This window comes from Amphiprion ocellaris, chromosome 3 (genome assembly GCF_022539595.1).
Source record: "Amphiprion ocellaris isolate individual 3 ecotype Okinawa chromosome 3, ASM2253959v1, whole genome shotgun sequence".
In the NCBI taxonomy this organism is placed as follows: domain Eukaryota; kingdom Metazoa; phylum Chordata; class Actinopteri; family Pomacentridae; genus Amphiprion; species Amphiprion ocellaris.
The window spans coordinates 16,041,384-16,057,233 of record NC_072768.1 but is presented as its reverse complement, the minus strand read 5'-3'; the positions used below and the strand labels follow the sequence as shown (position 1 = coordinate 16,057,233).

At 38.7% G+C, this 15,850-nt stretch overlaps 1 protein-coding gene and 1 non-coding gene across 2 annotated transcripts; one reads left to right on the top strand and one right to left on the bottom strand.

The window, feature by feature from the left end:
• The first annotated feature begins 5,747 nt into the window (after positions 1-5,747).
• hal (histidine ammonia-lyase) lies at positions 5,748-12,468 on the top strand. The gene is made up of 20 exons (XM_023267545.3): positions 5,748-6,125; positions 6,279-6,339; positions 6,554-6,581; positions 6,652-6,726; positions 6,812-6,884; positions 7,010-7,076; positions 7,161-7,198; positions 7,328-7,453; positions 7,608-7,747; positions 7,921-7,968; positions 8,697-8,844; positions 8,968-9,063; positions 9,429-9,487; positions 9,709-9,789; positions 9,901-9,966; positions 10,050-10,215; positions 10,461-10,595; positions 11,488-11,596; positions 11,707-11,776; positions 11,878-12,468. Exons 1-20 carry the CDS (start codon positions 5,879-5,881, stop codon positions 12,007-12,009), a joined length of 1,965 nt encoding a protein of 654 aa, XP_023123313.1. The 5' UTR covers positions 5,748-5,878; the 3' UTR covers positions 12,010-12,468.
• Positions 12,469-14,296: 1,828 nt separating this feature from the next.
• Positions 14,297-14,383, bottom strand: trnay-gua (transfer RNA tyrosine (anticodon GUA)). Its single transcript is given in 2 exon segments — positions 14,297-14,332; positions 14,347-14,383. It is a non-coding gene; the product is annotated as a tRNA-Tyr (tRNA).
• Positions 14,384-15,850: the final 1,467 nt, after the last annotated feature.

Sequence of the window (15,850 nt, the reverse complement as noted above, 5' to 3'; positions counted from 1 at the left end):
TCTGAAACTCAAGGTGGTTTGAAGGTTCAAACTGATAATCAAGGTAACGATGCAGATTTGTGTGAAATGATGACTGAGGCAATAGAAGTAACTGCTGAATCTCAGACTGTTAGTGAGGCTGAACTCCCAGTCACAAAAGTACTGCTTTGTAAAATAGGAGATTTAGAAAAAACAAGAAAATCTAAACTGAGTAAAGCTGCTGAATCAAAAAGAACACTTCAGGAGTTATTGTTTGAACCTGGGAATAAACTGAAATAGAAAGCAGCTTTAACAAATATCAAGTGCTGCTTAGTGATGCAAAATATGCACATTATGCTCTGCTCAAGCTGTTATCTGTGGAAGAAACAGAAAAACATGAAATCTGGTTCAAGGCAAAACTTCTGGGTGTGGATGAAGTCTCTCTGAGTGTAGCAAAATATTTGGAGTGTGCACGAGAAGGAGCTGTGAAAAGCATTGAGGATAAAATAATACCAATGGACAGTATATCAAATGTTGGATCAGCAACAACCTGCACAGGATCTGCAAGATCAAACAGATCCAACAAATCCTCAATAGCAACAGCACGGCGCAAGCTGAAGCTAAGAGAGCTGCGCTGCTGGCATGTGCAGATTCACTAAAAAAGAGACATGAACTGGAGACACAAGCAGAATCGCTACGCAAATAAATGGAACAAGTGGACCTTGAGGCTCAGATTGAAGCTGCAGGTGCAGAAGTGTCTGTGTTGCAAGCATTTTCAGCAGAACAGGATGGAATGGAGTCCTACTTTGAGAAGCACCAACTAAAGCGAACAAATGTTCATCCCAATGCAAGGTTCAAGGATTTGACAGAAAATAAAACATTACATGTATCTGTGTCAAAAGTGGAAAGAAGTGGAAAAGAGGATGGAACTGTTGTACATACAGCTGATAACGGCATACTTCAGATTTTACAGAAGCAAAATCAAGTATCTGAACTGCTACTACAACAACAGTGGTCAACTTCCACCAAGAGAGACACCAGTCTTTGAAGGAGACCCTTTAAAATTCAAGATGTTCATGCAAGCCTTTAAACACTGTGTTGAAGATAACTGTGCAGCTAAAGGAGACTGCATGTACTATCTGGAAAGGTACACCAAAGAGCGTCCAACAGAGCTTGTGCAAAGTTGTTTACACGTGAGTGCAGACAGAGGCTTTGAAACAGCTAAAGCCCTCCTACAGGAGCATTTTGGTAATGAAACCAGAATCACTGCAGCTAAAGTCCTCAACTGGCCTGCTGTTAAGGTTGAGAATGTTTCAGCACTTCAAGATTACGATCTATTTCTGCGTGGCTGCAATAATGCAATGTCTGATTTGTTTGATATGAGAGAACTGGACATGTCTGCAAATCTTAAAATCATGATATAAAAAATTCCTTTTAAATTGAGAGAACGTTTTAGAAGTGTTGCATATGAAATTAGAGAAACTCAAAACCGCATACCAAATTTTAGCGATGTTGTGCAGTTTGTGGAACATCAGGTTAGACTCTTGTCTGATCCCATTTTTGGGGATATCCAAGTTGTAATTGTTATGTTCCTGTACGGCCATAAACAATTTGGGGCCGGTTGTGTTGGAGCCATTTCAATGAGTAACCAGCAAGTGGCACTGTGAATGAGTTACCTGTTTATTTAAAGGCCACAATAATTGCGACAGGTGTGGTGCAAAATGAGAGGTAAATTGTTTTTGACCGTGGTGTGAAAGACTGTTTATTGGAAAGACTTTGTTCTTTGTTAATTTTGATGAACTCCTGAAGGTAAATAAATTGATGAATCCGTTCATAATTGTTATTTTTGTTATTTTTTGGACCACGAGAGAGTACAAGAACATGTCAAAGCAGCCAGAAAGCCACGGAATCAAGTTTGCATCAACAATAAGACTTCAGTTATTGTGCCAGATATTTGCACTCACCCAAATCAACATGTCATTAAGTTCTCATTAAGTTTTACACAGATTTACACAGGGAAAAAAAAAAACTACTGAGATGCTGTTAGATCCTGAATCAGTGGGTGATCATAGTACGGTGTCCATACATGATAACAACATTAAACTGGTCACCTCTTTTAAGGAAGTAGGTGTGCACGTTGCTGGACCTCAGCTGGTACGCACAGGTGGCAAGTGTTTGTGCCAGAGTACATCAGCAGCTCCATTTTCTCAGACGATTCAGGTTTTTTGGTGTCCGTTGGGGCTCTCACAGTCGAGTCTAAAACTCAGATTCAGAACCCGGTGAAGATGGCGAGCAAGATCATGGGTACCCCTGTCCCACTCATGCCACAAAACTGATTTATACAGGTCACCATTAGGCAGGCAAACAATATTCTTTCTGATCCATCACAAGCCCTGTTGACAGAGTACGAGGTGTTGAATTCAGGCGGGAGTTTATTACCTTTACCTTTGTCTAAGACTAATTTCTCCCACGGGAGGCAATAAAGTAAACTTGACTTGACTTGATATTGCTCAGAAACAAACAAATGACAAGTAATGCAGTGCCTAAGAGGTAAAAAGCAATATGATATAAGTATGATACATGACTGGAATTATTTAAATAAGTGAGCTAAAATAAGGTTAGAATAGAAAAGTAAAAACTAATGCTGGAAACTGTATGGCAGTCATAAGAAATATCACAAATGACAATGAGAAAATGAAATGAAATAGTGTATTGCGCCTGAAAAATGAAACTAAAATAAAATATTGCACATATTAAAGTTGCTGTACATGAAAGTGAAATACTGCTCATGTAACTAGAAAGTGATTGAAAATGAAATGTTATACCTGAGAAATGAAAAAATTAAATATTGCACATTACATATTGCACATGAAATGAAATGCTACACATGAAGCAGAAACTAATGTTGCACCAACTACTGAGAAGTAATACTACAATGATATTGATAATATTGTTTAGATATAAGTGTCCATTGTTTCAGCTGTCATAAGAGGAGGAGTTATACAGTTTGATGGCCACTGGTAGGAAAGATCTCGTTCTGTGTTGCTCCTTGGTGGTCTCAGTTCAGTATTTTCTGGAAAATTATTTAAGACAGAAATCTATCTCTGCTTAATCCAGCAAATACACGAGTCCTGCTCTCCTGCTATTTCTATATTTTGAACAAAATTTTTGCATTCTCAAATTATTAAAGACTTCTCATATGAAAATTAGCTTGCCTTGCATTTTATAAGCTGGAAGACATACCATGGAGGGAATAAGCAGTCAGCACAATGGGATATGAACATTTCTGCTTTTAAACTGCCTTGATTGTTGTGTTAATTGTTGAATCATCAACAGGTCAAGTTACCATTTGAACAGCTGAAACACTTTATGTGCACAGTTAGCTAAATTGAACTCCTTTCTACTGATAAGATTTTGACATCTTTCATTTGCATTTATGTCTATATTTTTATTCAGTGGTATGCACTGAAGCAGTGAATATGGCCACAAGTGATGACACTGATTACAGTGCAGCCAACAGCATTTGTCTTATCTGACTGTAGCCCATGGTTCTTTGTAATAATGTTCTGCTGACAGCCTGATGACAATCTCACAAACACACTACCCAGGTTTCATAATGTCAACTTGCGGGGTGGAACATTCCTTATCATTAGCCTTCTTCAGAATCAGTTTCATGTTTCAATATATACAGCTGAGTCACTCAAATATTACAGCTCATCATTGTGAAAGTATGCATATGTTTTACAGTGTTTGAGGAGAGTCATAGATGAGCTGGTGTGCTTGAGCTGCAAGGGGAGGGATGACTGCATAGTTGGTGAAGTTGAGAGACACTTTGGGAGACAGGATCACGTTTTGTTGTCCATCTAGAGCTGTCTGAAATGATTTCTTAGAAGACAAATGTTGTAGTGGTGGAAGTGCTTGGCTACCAGTCTGACTAACATGCCAGCCTCCAGCAGGCCAACAGCCTGTCCTCATCTTTATCTTGTCATCTAGAGCATCACGTCATTTGAATAAAGCTGAAGTTTAGGGTGAACTTTTATAGTTGCTGATCAAAGGAGTGTCTGTGTGCTGGTCACACTATCAGATCATCACCTGACCAGAACGTGGGTTAATTCAGTGCCTGAGGTTTTGTTGCCTCAAACACTGTAGGTGCACAGTTAGCTAAATTGAACCCATTTCTAAGATTGATTTTTTTTTTCTCTCTATGTCAGAAAAGAAACCCATTTGCATCTGCATCTATGTTTTTGTTTAGTGCACTGAAGCAGTGAATATAAATGTAAGTGATAAAGCTGATTAGAGTGCAGCCAACAGCGTTGGTAATATTTGACCGTAGCACATTTTTCTTTGTGCTAATGTTCTGCTGAAAGCCTGGACGTTTGTTTTATTTTGTTTTGAAAGAGTGTTTGCTTTATGATTTCTGAGAAATCTGGCTAATCTAATCTGAAGGAGTAATTTGGGATTAGTTGAAGGTCTGGTATGCGGTTGAACCAGGGTAACATTTCTGGTAGGATTAACAACTCTGTTTGAAACTGAAGAGTGATCTTTAAGAAAGGTAGGCAGGTTGTATCAACACATGTAAGCCTTTAATTCTGTCATAAAACTTATTCTAGGAACCGTGGTTTAATGCTATTGGTTTCCTCACTTGAGGTGAAATGCAGCAAACTGCAGTTGCTGAATGTTTTTCTGATCTCCACTTCACAGAGCAAAGTACAGGGAAGGATTGTAACATTGACCAAACTGTCAGAAATATCATGTAACTGTCATTTAATTACACTATGTAAATTAATGCTATTTTGTTCCCTAATTATGAGGATACATGTTTAATATCTGGAACATAAATGTGCTACATTTGCTGGGTACTTAATAAAGAACTGAAATAACTGAGATCCAGTTAAATTGTGCATACAATCTGGGATTAAGGATTCTATTAATCTCTACATAACTCTGTAATGTATAAATACAGATGTAATCGCATCATATAATCAAACTGCTGCATCCCAACAATCTAATATTTTGTTGAATCAAATAATTGAGCTGCCAGTATTCATAATATTGTGCAATGAAGATTTTTTTAAAAAAAGATTAACAGTCTGATTAATTATTATCATTTTTCAAACCTCAATATACATTTTTTTTTTTTCAAATAACAGCAAATACCTGTTAGATAATTTTTGCTGATATAAATGCAGTAAAAAAGAAGAAATTTTACAGTCAAATGTGGTAAAAGAACAAATGACTATTAATAAAAACATTTTTTGGTGTGGACATTATTTACGGGTTTAGCCTGTTTTTTGGAAATCTTTTTTTTTTTTGTTACAGCTAACATGTGAATTGATACTTATCTTTTTACTAGATATTATCTGTGATTAACAGAACAGGGCAAAATCTGTAAAATCACAGCAAATTGTTTGAAAAACTACAGTGAAAGCTGTTTTTTAAAAAGTTTTTTTTTATAGTGTATCCACCAACATTTACTCCCACCTGTAATGTCTGACAGCAAGTAAAGGCATCTGTAGATAACGTGTTCTCCAACTAATTTGTGATTTAACTTAAAATTCACAATAAGTAGCCACATTCCATAAAGCTGCAGAGCCCCCATTGATTCTATTGTTACGCAGAAATATAAGATTGTCCACCTGCCACACAGTAACATGTTGACAGTGAAGTGAGCTTCCCTTCAACACCTGAGCGTTTCCATGTTTGGCTTCGCCGGTGAGTTTTTGTGGCTCCGTCACGTGGTCAATATGTCCAAACATCTGTGTGTCCGCCCTGTGCAGGTCAACGGTCTCCAGAGGTGTGACACCGGCGAGGCGTGGCTCCCCAGCGGCGTCTGATTGGTGGCCGAGCAGCGTGCGGCCGAAGCTGGTACCCCGGAGAGCGGTGCGCAGAGCTCACTGCAGCCGAGTCCCGCTGACGCGCAATGCCTCGTTTTACTGTCCACATCCGAGATGAGTGGCTGGCAGTGCCTTGCCGTGACACCTCCAACACGATCCAGTGGCTGGGACAAGAAGCGCTCAAACGCTACGTGAAGAACAAACCAGACAACGGCGGCATCAAGGCTGTGAAGGACACGCGTTTTGTTGTGCGCAGGTGCCAGGGTTTGGGTTTGTTGGACGCGGATGACACCATCGAGGATGTACTGGAGGATAATGACTTTGTTGAACTTGGTAATGACTTACGTGTGGACAAACATAAGATATATGCATCACATTTAGAGGACAGTGGAGAGTTTTACCTCTAGTTGTAATTAGGCTGTGCGTAATTAGTAGTCATGTATTTTCAATAAAGAGGAATTGTGTGTTATTGTCCTGTACTTTCAGCTATCGAAGGAGATACCATGTCTCCAGACTTTATCCCTTGTGAGCCTGGAGTTTCTCATCTGTATCCTTTAACTTATGTGTTTGTGGCCTATTATTAATATTTGTTATGGGATACTGTAGTCTATACCAAATCTATCTTTCATTTCTTAATGCTATTTTCAGTTGGAGTCAAAACTGAGCTTTGAAAGATTTCAAGAATCTGAGTTATATATTAAACCTAACATTGCAACTTCTTTTTATTTTTTATTTATCTTTAACTAAACTATGTGAAATAGTACAGCAGCATTCAAAGAACCGAGAGAGGTAAGTGCATTTTCTGTTCAAATTAAACACGTATTAATTATGTCTGTGTAACACATGGCTCCCTGTGCAGTTTATTTCTATGGATGGCAACAGCCTGTCATCGACAGATCTGGTTAACTTGGGCAGAGGGCTCTACAAGATAAAGGTAATGATCAACAAATTGTATTTGTTGTCATGTCTGGCCTGTGGTAATCTTTGACTTTAATCTTTCCCTTTACCAACATTTTCAGCTGACTCCTGAGGCAGAAAGGAAAGTTGTGCAATCCAGAGAGCTTTTGGATACCATTGTAAAAGAAAACAAAGGTTAAGTTTCACATAAAAATGTGTTCAATGCATTAAGCTTGATGTAAACCAGTTACTGCAAAGTTACAGGATTTTTGTAATGGATGAGCCCATGCATTAACTTCTCAATTCTCTTGTTTCTGCAGTTGTCTATGGAATCACAACAGGTTTTGGAAAATTTGCCCGAACTGTCATTCCTGTCAGCAAGCTCAAGTAAAGGTCATATTTTCAATCTATTGATGATCTTTGTAATATATAAGTGAATGAGTCCTTCCCATGCTCTTCCTTTTTCTGCAGGGAGCTCCAGGAGAACTTGGTACGATCACATTCAGCAGGTAATTAAACTCTTTGTCAGGCTCACTTTCAGATTTTAACATTTCCAGGCATTCAGTGCTCCCGACTAAGTATTTTAGGTTTTGTTGCACTTCCATCAGCTTCACCAGAGTTAATGCTGTGTTGTGTAGGTGTGGGAAACCCGCTGAGTCCTGAGAGGACCCGCATGCTGCTCGCTCTGAGGATCAATGTCCTGGCCAAAGGGCACAGTGGAATTTCTCTGGAAACCCTCCATGCCATGATCCAGGCCTTCAACGGTGAGCTTCAACTAGATCTGTCATCTTCTGTTTACTTAACTGATGTGAAAAATCAGCCTCATTCAACTGTTGATAACTTTTTTCACTATCACTACTGGGGAAGGTGACTGTCATGTGACTCATCTTTGTGTTTACCTCACTTTGTCCCCTGCAGCTTCCTGCCTCTCTTTTGTGCCTGAGAAGGGAACAGTGGGTGCTAGTGGAGACCTGGCACCCCTGTCTCACCTGGCCCTGGGGCTGATGGGAGAGGGTAAAATGTGGTCTCCCAAGAGCGGCTGGGCAGATGCCAAATACGTAAGATCAGAGTGACTTTTCTGTAGCTGTAAAACAATATGTTGCTTAATATTACAGGAAATGTATCTTTTGTATCTAAGAGCAAAAGGTTGCAAGGTCCAATAGAAAAGCATGTTTGCTTTTTGATGCCCCTTGACTTTTTACATGTTTTTTCTTCTTTCATCCCTGGCCAGGTTCTGGAGGCCCATGGACTAAAGCCAATAACACTAAAGCCTAAAGAGGTAATGTAAAATTAACCTCATTCTGACAAAAATGGAACCAGGGTTCACCGGGAACGCACTGTACAGGCTGTATTTTTTAAGGAAATACAGGATGAGCAGTATTTGCAGTATAAAAATAGAATATAAGTAATATTCTAGCCCAAATTCTCTGCTTTTACCTTCACTTATTAGGGTCAAGTCTAACTAAGCAGTAAAATAAATATTCAGATGCTTTAACAAAGTAAAAGTAGCCAGACTAGTGTGTAAATATACCACTGCATTCAAAAAAGAGCATCAAATTAAAGCATTTAAGCACTCTTTGAAAATTGTACTTAAATTATCAAAAGTAAATGTACTCATTCTGCAGAGATAACTCAGTGGCAACAATTTCTTTAATAGGGATTTGTTGCTATTGATGCAATGAGTACAAGCAGCATTTTGATGTTGTAGCTGGTCTGGGTCAAGAAAATTCTGACTGCTAAATGTACTGTTAGCTAAAATAAGGCATCATATATTATTAAGAGATCAAATATTTTGTACGTAAAATCCTAATTTGCAAACCAGCAACTACAACATTTAAATAAATGTAGCGGAGTAGTAAAAAGTTGCCAAAAAAAATCAAACTCCTTGTAGCTCAAAATTATACTTCACTGCAGTATTTGAGTATTTGATCACATTTGATTCGCTGTCACTAGTCTCCAAATGGCTTCTGGACCTACATTCCTCTCACTCTTTGATTTCCCACACAGGGCCTTGCTTTGATCAACGGCACCCAGATGATAACCTCTCTTGGGGCAGAGGCCGTGGAGCGAGCCCAAGCGATCGCCCGACAGGCAGATATTATAGCTGCTCTCACCCTGGAGGTGCTGAAGGGAACCACCAAGGCCTTTGACAGCGGTGAGCAACAGCAGCAGTTGTGAAAAAACCCAGAAACTAGGTGGAATTACTGTGTACTGTACCTCCAATTGCAAGACTCTGCATCTCATCCATCCTTGCTTATTCTCTGGTCTCCTGCCACAGACATCCACTCGCTACGGCCCCACCCAGGACAGATAGAAGTGGCCCAGCGTTTCCGCTCGCTGCTGGACTCGGATCATCATCCATCACAAATTGCAGGTCAGACGATCGACCCGGATTCTAAAACAGATGAGTAACGAAACATTATTGGGTAATTGAGCATATTGTTAAACACATCAACATCTGGCACATGTGGAGGTTTCATTTTATCTCTCGGTTTGTTAGTGTTCCTCCCAGCCAAAACATATTAGGAGCACATCTATCGTTGCCTTTGATCGAGGCTCTGGTTTCAGAGCTGCAGCACACCAGTGTGGTTGCCCTCAACTCATAAATAGTTTGAATGGGTCACATTCAGAGGGTGTATTTGCCCACAGGGATTAATAAAGTATAGCGTTTGGTAACATTACGCCTGCACTGCGCCCTTAAACAAGTCGTATTTAATGTGTGTCGTCTGGTTTTTCCAGAGAGCCACAGGTTCTGTGACAGAGTCCAGGATGCCTACACCATGCGCTGCTGTCCTCAGGTAACCTCAAGTGAAGTCGAGTTTATTTATGCGTCCCCAAATCACAAGTTCCTCCCGCAGGACTCGACAGTTTGTGCACCCACTATCCCCAGACACTCCATTTGGAAAACTCTGTGGTGGATTCTCATGTGGTGGATCCCATAGTGACTGATAGTCTTGAAGCAGTTAGATGGAGTTTTGTGCAGCTGTTTCTGAGCATGATGTTCTCTCTCTGCATGCAGGTTCACGGAGTTGCCAATGACACGATAAAATTTGTGCTAAACATCATCAATACAGAAATCAACAGCGCCACTGACAACCCCGTATCCTTCCCGGAGTTGGTTTTCCTAACTGAAATTGGTTCAGGCACAAATTGTGTATTGACTCTTGTTGGAATTCAGTGGTGATTTATTATGTCTTAACATCCGTACAAGATGGTGTTTGCAGAAAGAGGCGAGACCATTTCAGGTGGGAATTTCCATGGAGAATACCCTGCTAAGGTTTGTGACTAATGAAGCATCTTGTCGGTGTTGGTAGTCGATTTTACTTTTCCCGTCTTTCACTACCAATTTCTTTCTCATAGGCTCTGGACTTTTTAGCCATCGCAGTCCACGAGTTGGCTTCTATCAGCGAAAGGAGGATCGAGAGGCTGTGCAACCCCTCTCTGAGTGAGCTGCCGGCCTTCCTCGTCAATGAGGGGGGACTCAACTCAGGATTCATGATTGCCCACTGCACTGCGGCTTCCTTAGGTTGGTGTACAGTAAAGTGCATTACATATTACTAATTTAGTCGTGCCGAATAAGGTCCATTTTTGTCAACAGATTTAAATAGGCTTTAATATTGAATAATGAATTTCAGGTAGAATTTTTTTTTTTTTTTTTTAAAGAAAAGATGGTTTTATAAAGTTAAACTACACTACATCATTGTATTTATCTGTATTGCTATATCTGAGTATCAATATTGACTCTAATTTCTTGTCTTTTACTCTGTTCAGTTTCAGAAAATAAAGTTTTGTGCCATCCATCTTCCGTGGACTCCTTGTCCACCAGTGCTGCCACAGAGGATCATGTGTCTATGGGAGGCTGGGCTGCCAGGAAGGCCTTGAGGGTCATAGAGCATGTGGAGCAAGGTAACGTTATTTTATGTAGATAGCAAGTGTGGATTATTTCTACTGCTGATATGAATTTATTATTGTGGAGACTGTCAGGCAAAAATATAGTTCTACTGTTGTCTGATGTAGGTGTTCTGAAATTCCAGTGAAACTCTTAAAAATGATCAATTTCAACTTCAGTTGTACAAAGTGCACTGGTAGAACTAAAAAGCCACCTAAATTTTAGCAAACTTTAAAGGTACAGGAAGCAGTGTTTCAGGTTTACAGAGACTAACTGGTCAAATTTAGGTGTAAAGGTGACATCAACCATGGACAAAACTGCATCAGCAACTATCTGCATGATTGTAAATCTAAGCTCAATGAATGGATACCGTTAAATGTAAAAATACAGGTTAAAAAAAATCAATTAATTCATTCCTCTGTTGCCAAACTTGTTTTTTTTTTTTTTTAAGTGTTGGCAAGAAGATACATAGCAAGATTTATAGAGTTGGAATACACTGTAAGCAACCCGCATTGGCAGTGATAAGTATGTTAAGTCCAGTGGCTGTTCTACATGATACATCCATATACAGTATGTTGCAATAAAATTACAGTTTGTTTGTGTTTTTAACTTCTGTGTGAGAAAAATACTGTTTAGGACTTGTATGACTGGATTGCTTCTGCAGCCCTATATGTTATTTGATCATTTTTTATTCTTCAGTGTCATGTCTACCAAATTCAGGTCCCTTACATCGTATAATCCAGTCTAACGTCTCTCGTACACATTGTCAGCTATTACTTTGAAAACTGTGCTAGGTTAGGTTTCAGTGACATCAGATGTGTAATGTTATAATTTGGTGACTAAATTAATTACTAATAAAAAGAGGACAACCCTAATTAAAACAAGACTATTAATGTTTTCTGTAATCAGTTCTTGCTATCGAGCTGCTGACGGCGTGTCAGGGTATCGAGTTCCTCCGCCCGCTTCGTACCACCACTCCACTGGAGAAGGTCTATGAACTTGTGCGCAGTGTGGTCAAGTAAGTCAAACAGATGTGGCCAAAGTACACAACTTTCCGTCCACTGAAACGATGTACAGGACAGTTAATATTTATCCACTGTTCCATTTCTCCTCCTCTGCTGTTAACAGACCGTGGTTTAAAGACAGATTCATGTCTCCGGATATTGAGGCTGTTCAGCGTCTCCTGCTCGACCAGAAGGCAAGTTCTGAAACTCATGGAGTAACTGTTCAAAATACTTAAATGTAAACTGCACTGCGCTGGAAATTAAAGGATGTTGCATGTTTGTATTTTCAACTCAGGTGTGGAATGTGGCCAAACCTTATATTGACAAGTACCAGACAGAGTACATCCCCGAGTCCCGCCCCATCTCTCCAACCGCCTTCTCCCTGGATCCTCCAGCGTCACCGAGGAAACGTGTTCGACATGAATGAAAACCTGTCCAAAACAAGTTTTTTTGTTTCTTTTCAATAACTAAAACTGAATTTCAATGAATGAAAATCAACCAAGATCTTGATATGAGGTTACAATATTCTTTTGTCCCTTGCAGACGAAATTCATGTTGATTTCTTTCATTCAAGTTTTAATCCTTGAGGATATTTTAGTAACTTATGAATTGTCTATACGATATATACGGTATAGTTCTCTGTAATTACTGCCCTACACTACTGTGCATTAGAGTTGTATTTATCTAAACTTTTGTTGTCCCTAATTTAGTTTTTACTGCCACTTGACTACCTCAACCATTGTAATATTCCATATCAGATGTTTTGTAATGATGTAGCAAAAACAATAGTATGATTTCATATTTTTTCAGGTTTAATTATTTGAAATTTTGAATAATTGTCACATATACATTCCCAACTTAACATAATAAAAGTTTATAAAATGTGTTCTTATTCTCAGATTTCCTGATGATTTAAGTCCTGCTTTCTGGTCACTAGTCCTATAAATATTTCTGCACATTTTGGGCATCTTTGTGGTTGACAGAGGAGAATTTAACTGAGGATATGCAAAATTCATTTCTGTTTTTGTTTATTATGTTCATTATTATGATTGACATGTTCAACTCTAGCAGTGGCAGCAGTACCAATACTAACAGTTATTGTAATATTAGTCGCAATAACAGTAGTGATGACTTTTTACTGTCACTGCTGTAAATTTTTAAAAATATCTTAAAAATCTACAATGCAGAATGTAAAACACTACTCAAATTTTAAAACAAAAATCAGAAAAGCAAAGGTCCTCCTATGATGCAAAGTCGTAAGAATCATTGGAACTAAAAGCACACCATGTAATTCTATTATAAATATATTTTTTCTGTTAATCTTTATCTTGTAAGTGAACTATTGCATGCCAACAGGTTTATCTGTTAGCTAGAGCCAGAGAGTTAACAGTGCATGGTGTCTGGCTGAAGAAAAAACTCTTTGTTTACAGAAGCCGTTCAATAGTTCAACAAAGACAATAAGTTTATGATTACTCTTAATTCTAACAACATTCTTCAAATTCTAACTTAAAACTGCTGATAATGTAATGAACATACTATAAATTGAATATATTTGAATAATATATTACGTGATAGATATCAACTTTACAATTAAATACAACAGAGAAAATAATTACATTGTCTGTTTTTAGAGGCTGGAAACAAATGTTTTATGTTTTGGCTTCTGAAATCTAATTAAAATAGACATCAAAATAGTAAGCTTAAATTATCTGTGTTGGAGGAAAAACCTAAAGATTAACTAAAAACTGTACTAAGCACTGAGTAAACCAGTAAAAGCCTGAGATTTAAAAAAAAACTTTCATATAGTTTAACCAGAAACGCATTCATGATTGAAAGTTAAATAACCGTCTGCCCATGCGCTACCTATGATATGTCAACACGTGGTGTAACCATGTAAAGAGCAACATGTTCTTGGCTTTGAGATCACACGGCTTTCCTCTGTGTGCGTTGAACTTTAAGAAAGTAAGTTTAGCAGAAGCTCCTTTGCCCAGTTAAACGGCACCAACCTGCCCAGACAGAGAAGACACTGCTGATAGAAAACTAAAGCATTATGTCACAGGCCTGCAAAAGCAGCTTTGGTCAACAGATTCAAAGGTTACACAAACAGTTCACAGTGCCACAAGTCTGCTGGCAACAGACACATTTTGAACAATGACTACCACATTTTAGCTTTCTGCAGGACTTTGCTTGGAACTGAAAGAAAGGCAAAGGTGTGTTTCTGTACAAACCACAAACATATACTCTCTGAGTAAAAGATAGGAATCAGAGCAAACGAGCAAAAACAGCTAATGCTAAAATGTGTTCTACTATTAAGGTCCATGTTAGATGTGTTCAAGATCGATTAACTGAATTTAGAAGCTTGCATATTGCATTGCACTGCCTATTCATACATCTAGTACAAACCAATAACTTATGAGGGGTCGATGTTTGAATTAAACGCTATACTGTTGGAGATTATTTTTAAATGAAACGTACATAATCAAATTTAAAACACAATCAAGCATGCAATCTCGTTTATTAAAGAGAAAAAACAACTCGTGGCGAACAATATGCTTAGAAATGCAGCAACAAGCGTACATACTACCCCTTGTTGTAGGAACAATCAATCTGCCTACGTGTTGTCAGATAAAGCGCACTATAGGCGCTGATGTGTAAAGCTCCCGAGGTGTTAAGGGGGTTGCTTTCAGAGAGAAAAAAAAAAAAAAAAACATGTCTCCTTCGAGCCGGATTCGAACCAGCGACCTAAGGATATCAGCTGTTGCCGCTACAGTCCTCCGCTCTACCAACTGAGCTATCGAAGGGACGATAGTACACATTTTTATTCTACTATATTCAAAGGTATACCTATATCAGAGTCTGCTTATTACTGATTTTGTTTTATTATTTCGCTCCTGATGCCGTTAACCCTTTAAAATAACGAGATACGTGCCGGAAGTGCGGCAGCATTTTAGGTAATGTCAGCTTCACAACTTTTGCTAGCTAACTAACTACTGCTATTCATGACTTTTCAGTGACATCTAAGTCAGTTCAACTGCGTCGACTCAAATTCTCTTGGAAGATATAAACTGGCCGTTTATTGCAACATTTTTAGACAAAACCTTTTAATATCGTTCGGTCAATTTAGTCTCAAAACATGTACTCGGCCGGACTTGACTAACATTAATGCTAGCTACCTGTTAGCACGGCACTGTAGCTCCAGTTACGGTAAAAATGCGCACAACGAAACAGAAAAACGCCAAAAAAAAAAAAAAAACTGCTTAATTTTGACACATTTTGCCAAACGGCACACTCGTGGCTCATCCTGTTTTTATATATTTTTAAGAGCAACACATATTCAGCATGGACAAAATAATTACATTCACTAGCAGGTAGCACATACCTGTCTCCTGCGCACCAAACAGGAGTGATGGAGTCCGAAGTGGTAAAAGTGAGGAGAATCCACGTCCCTGAATGTGTTAGGTAAGTAATGCCATTCTCCACTACAAAACAGAAATTAGGGGCCGTAATTGTGATCAGAGATAAGCTACTTTTCTCACTATGTGGAATTTTCCACTGACACCGATGACCCCAGGGTGGGAATCGAACTTGCGACCTTCTATCTGTGAGGTGAGGAGACTGTTAGGTTCAGACTGAAGTAAATTCTACATCCTGGATCACATGCAATATGTGTGCAAGTGTGCTTAAACTGTATAGATGGAGTTTTATGTGACTGAAAAACTTTGAGGACATTCGTACAGAGGTTAATAAGCAGCTTTGGTTATCGTATAGTCACTGTCAAATCTAATATTGCCCTAAGCAGCAGGAAATAGCAGTGTTGTTACAGAGAAATGGTTAGATACTTTGTTCCACATTAAGATCACACAAAAGTGGCTAATTTCCCTACGACAATAGCTTCATTCAATAAAAAGCCATATAATTGATCCGTGGTTTTGTTAAGTAATAAAAGGGGAGTCATTTAGGATAAACAGCTATAATCGATTGAATTGGAAATGGTTTATTTCTGGAGAGAAGAAAGCACTTAGTTGTCTCTGCTGCCGATAGCTGGTCGAGATATTTGATGTTAGATGTGAAGTAAAGGTGTGTGAACATGTGAGTTAAAGTCCTCTATCAGTAAAAGGTGAAGTATCAATACTACTGCATTTTGCTGTAAATATGATTGCTCTTCTACAGTCTACGCTATTGCACATCAAAACAACACCAGTAAATGAAGTTTGCTGTGAACATCCGAGGATACAATAATTCCTTTGATGAAGAGAATTTTAGAATCT

Bases quoted from the DNA above. Each gene is read 5' to 3' on its own strand.
- hal (XM_023267545.3), top strand. From the start codon at position 5,879: ATGCCTCGTTTTACTGTCCACATCCGAGATGAGTGGCTGGCAGTGCCT. The intron at 9,790-9,900 runs GTATCCTTCCCG...CATCCGTACAAG, and splicing joins ACAGCGCCACTGACAACCCC to ATGGTGTTTGCAGAAAGAGG. The intron at 9,967-10,049 runs GTTTGTGACTAA...TCTTTCTCATAG, and splicing joins ATGGAGAATACCCTGCTAAG to GCTCTGGACTTTTTAGCCAT.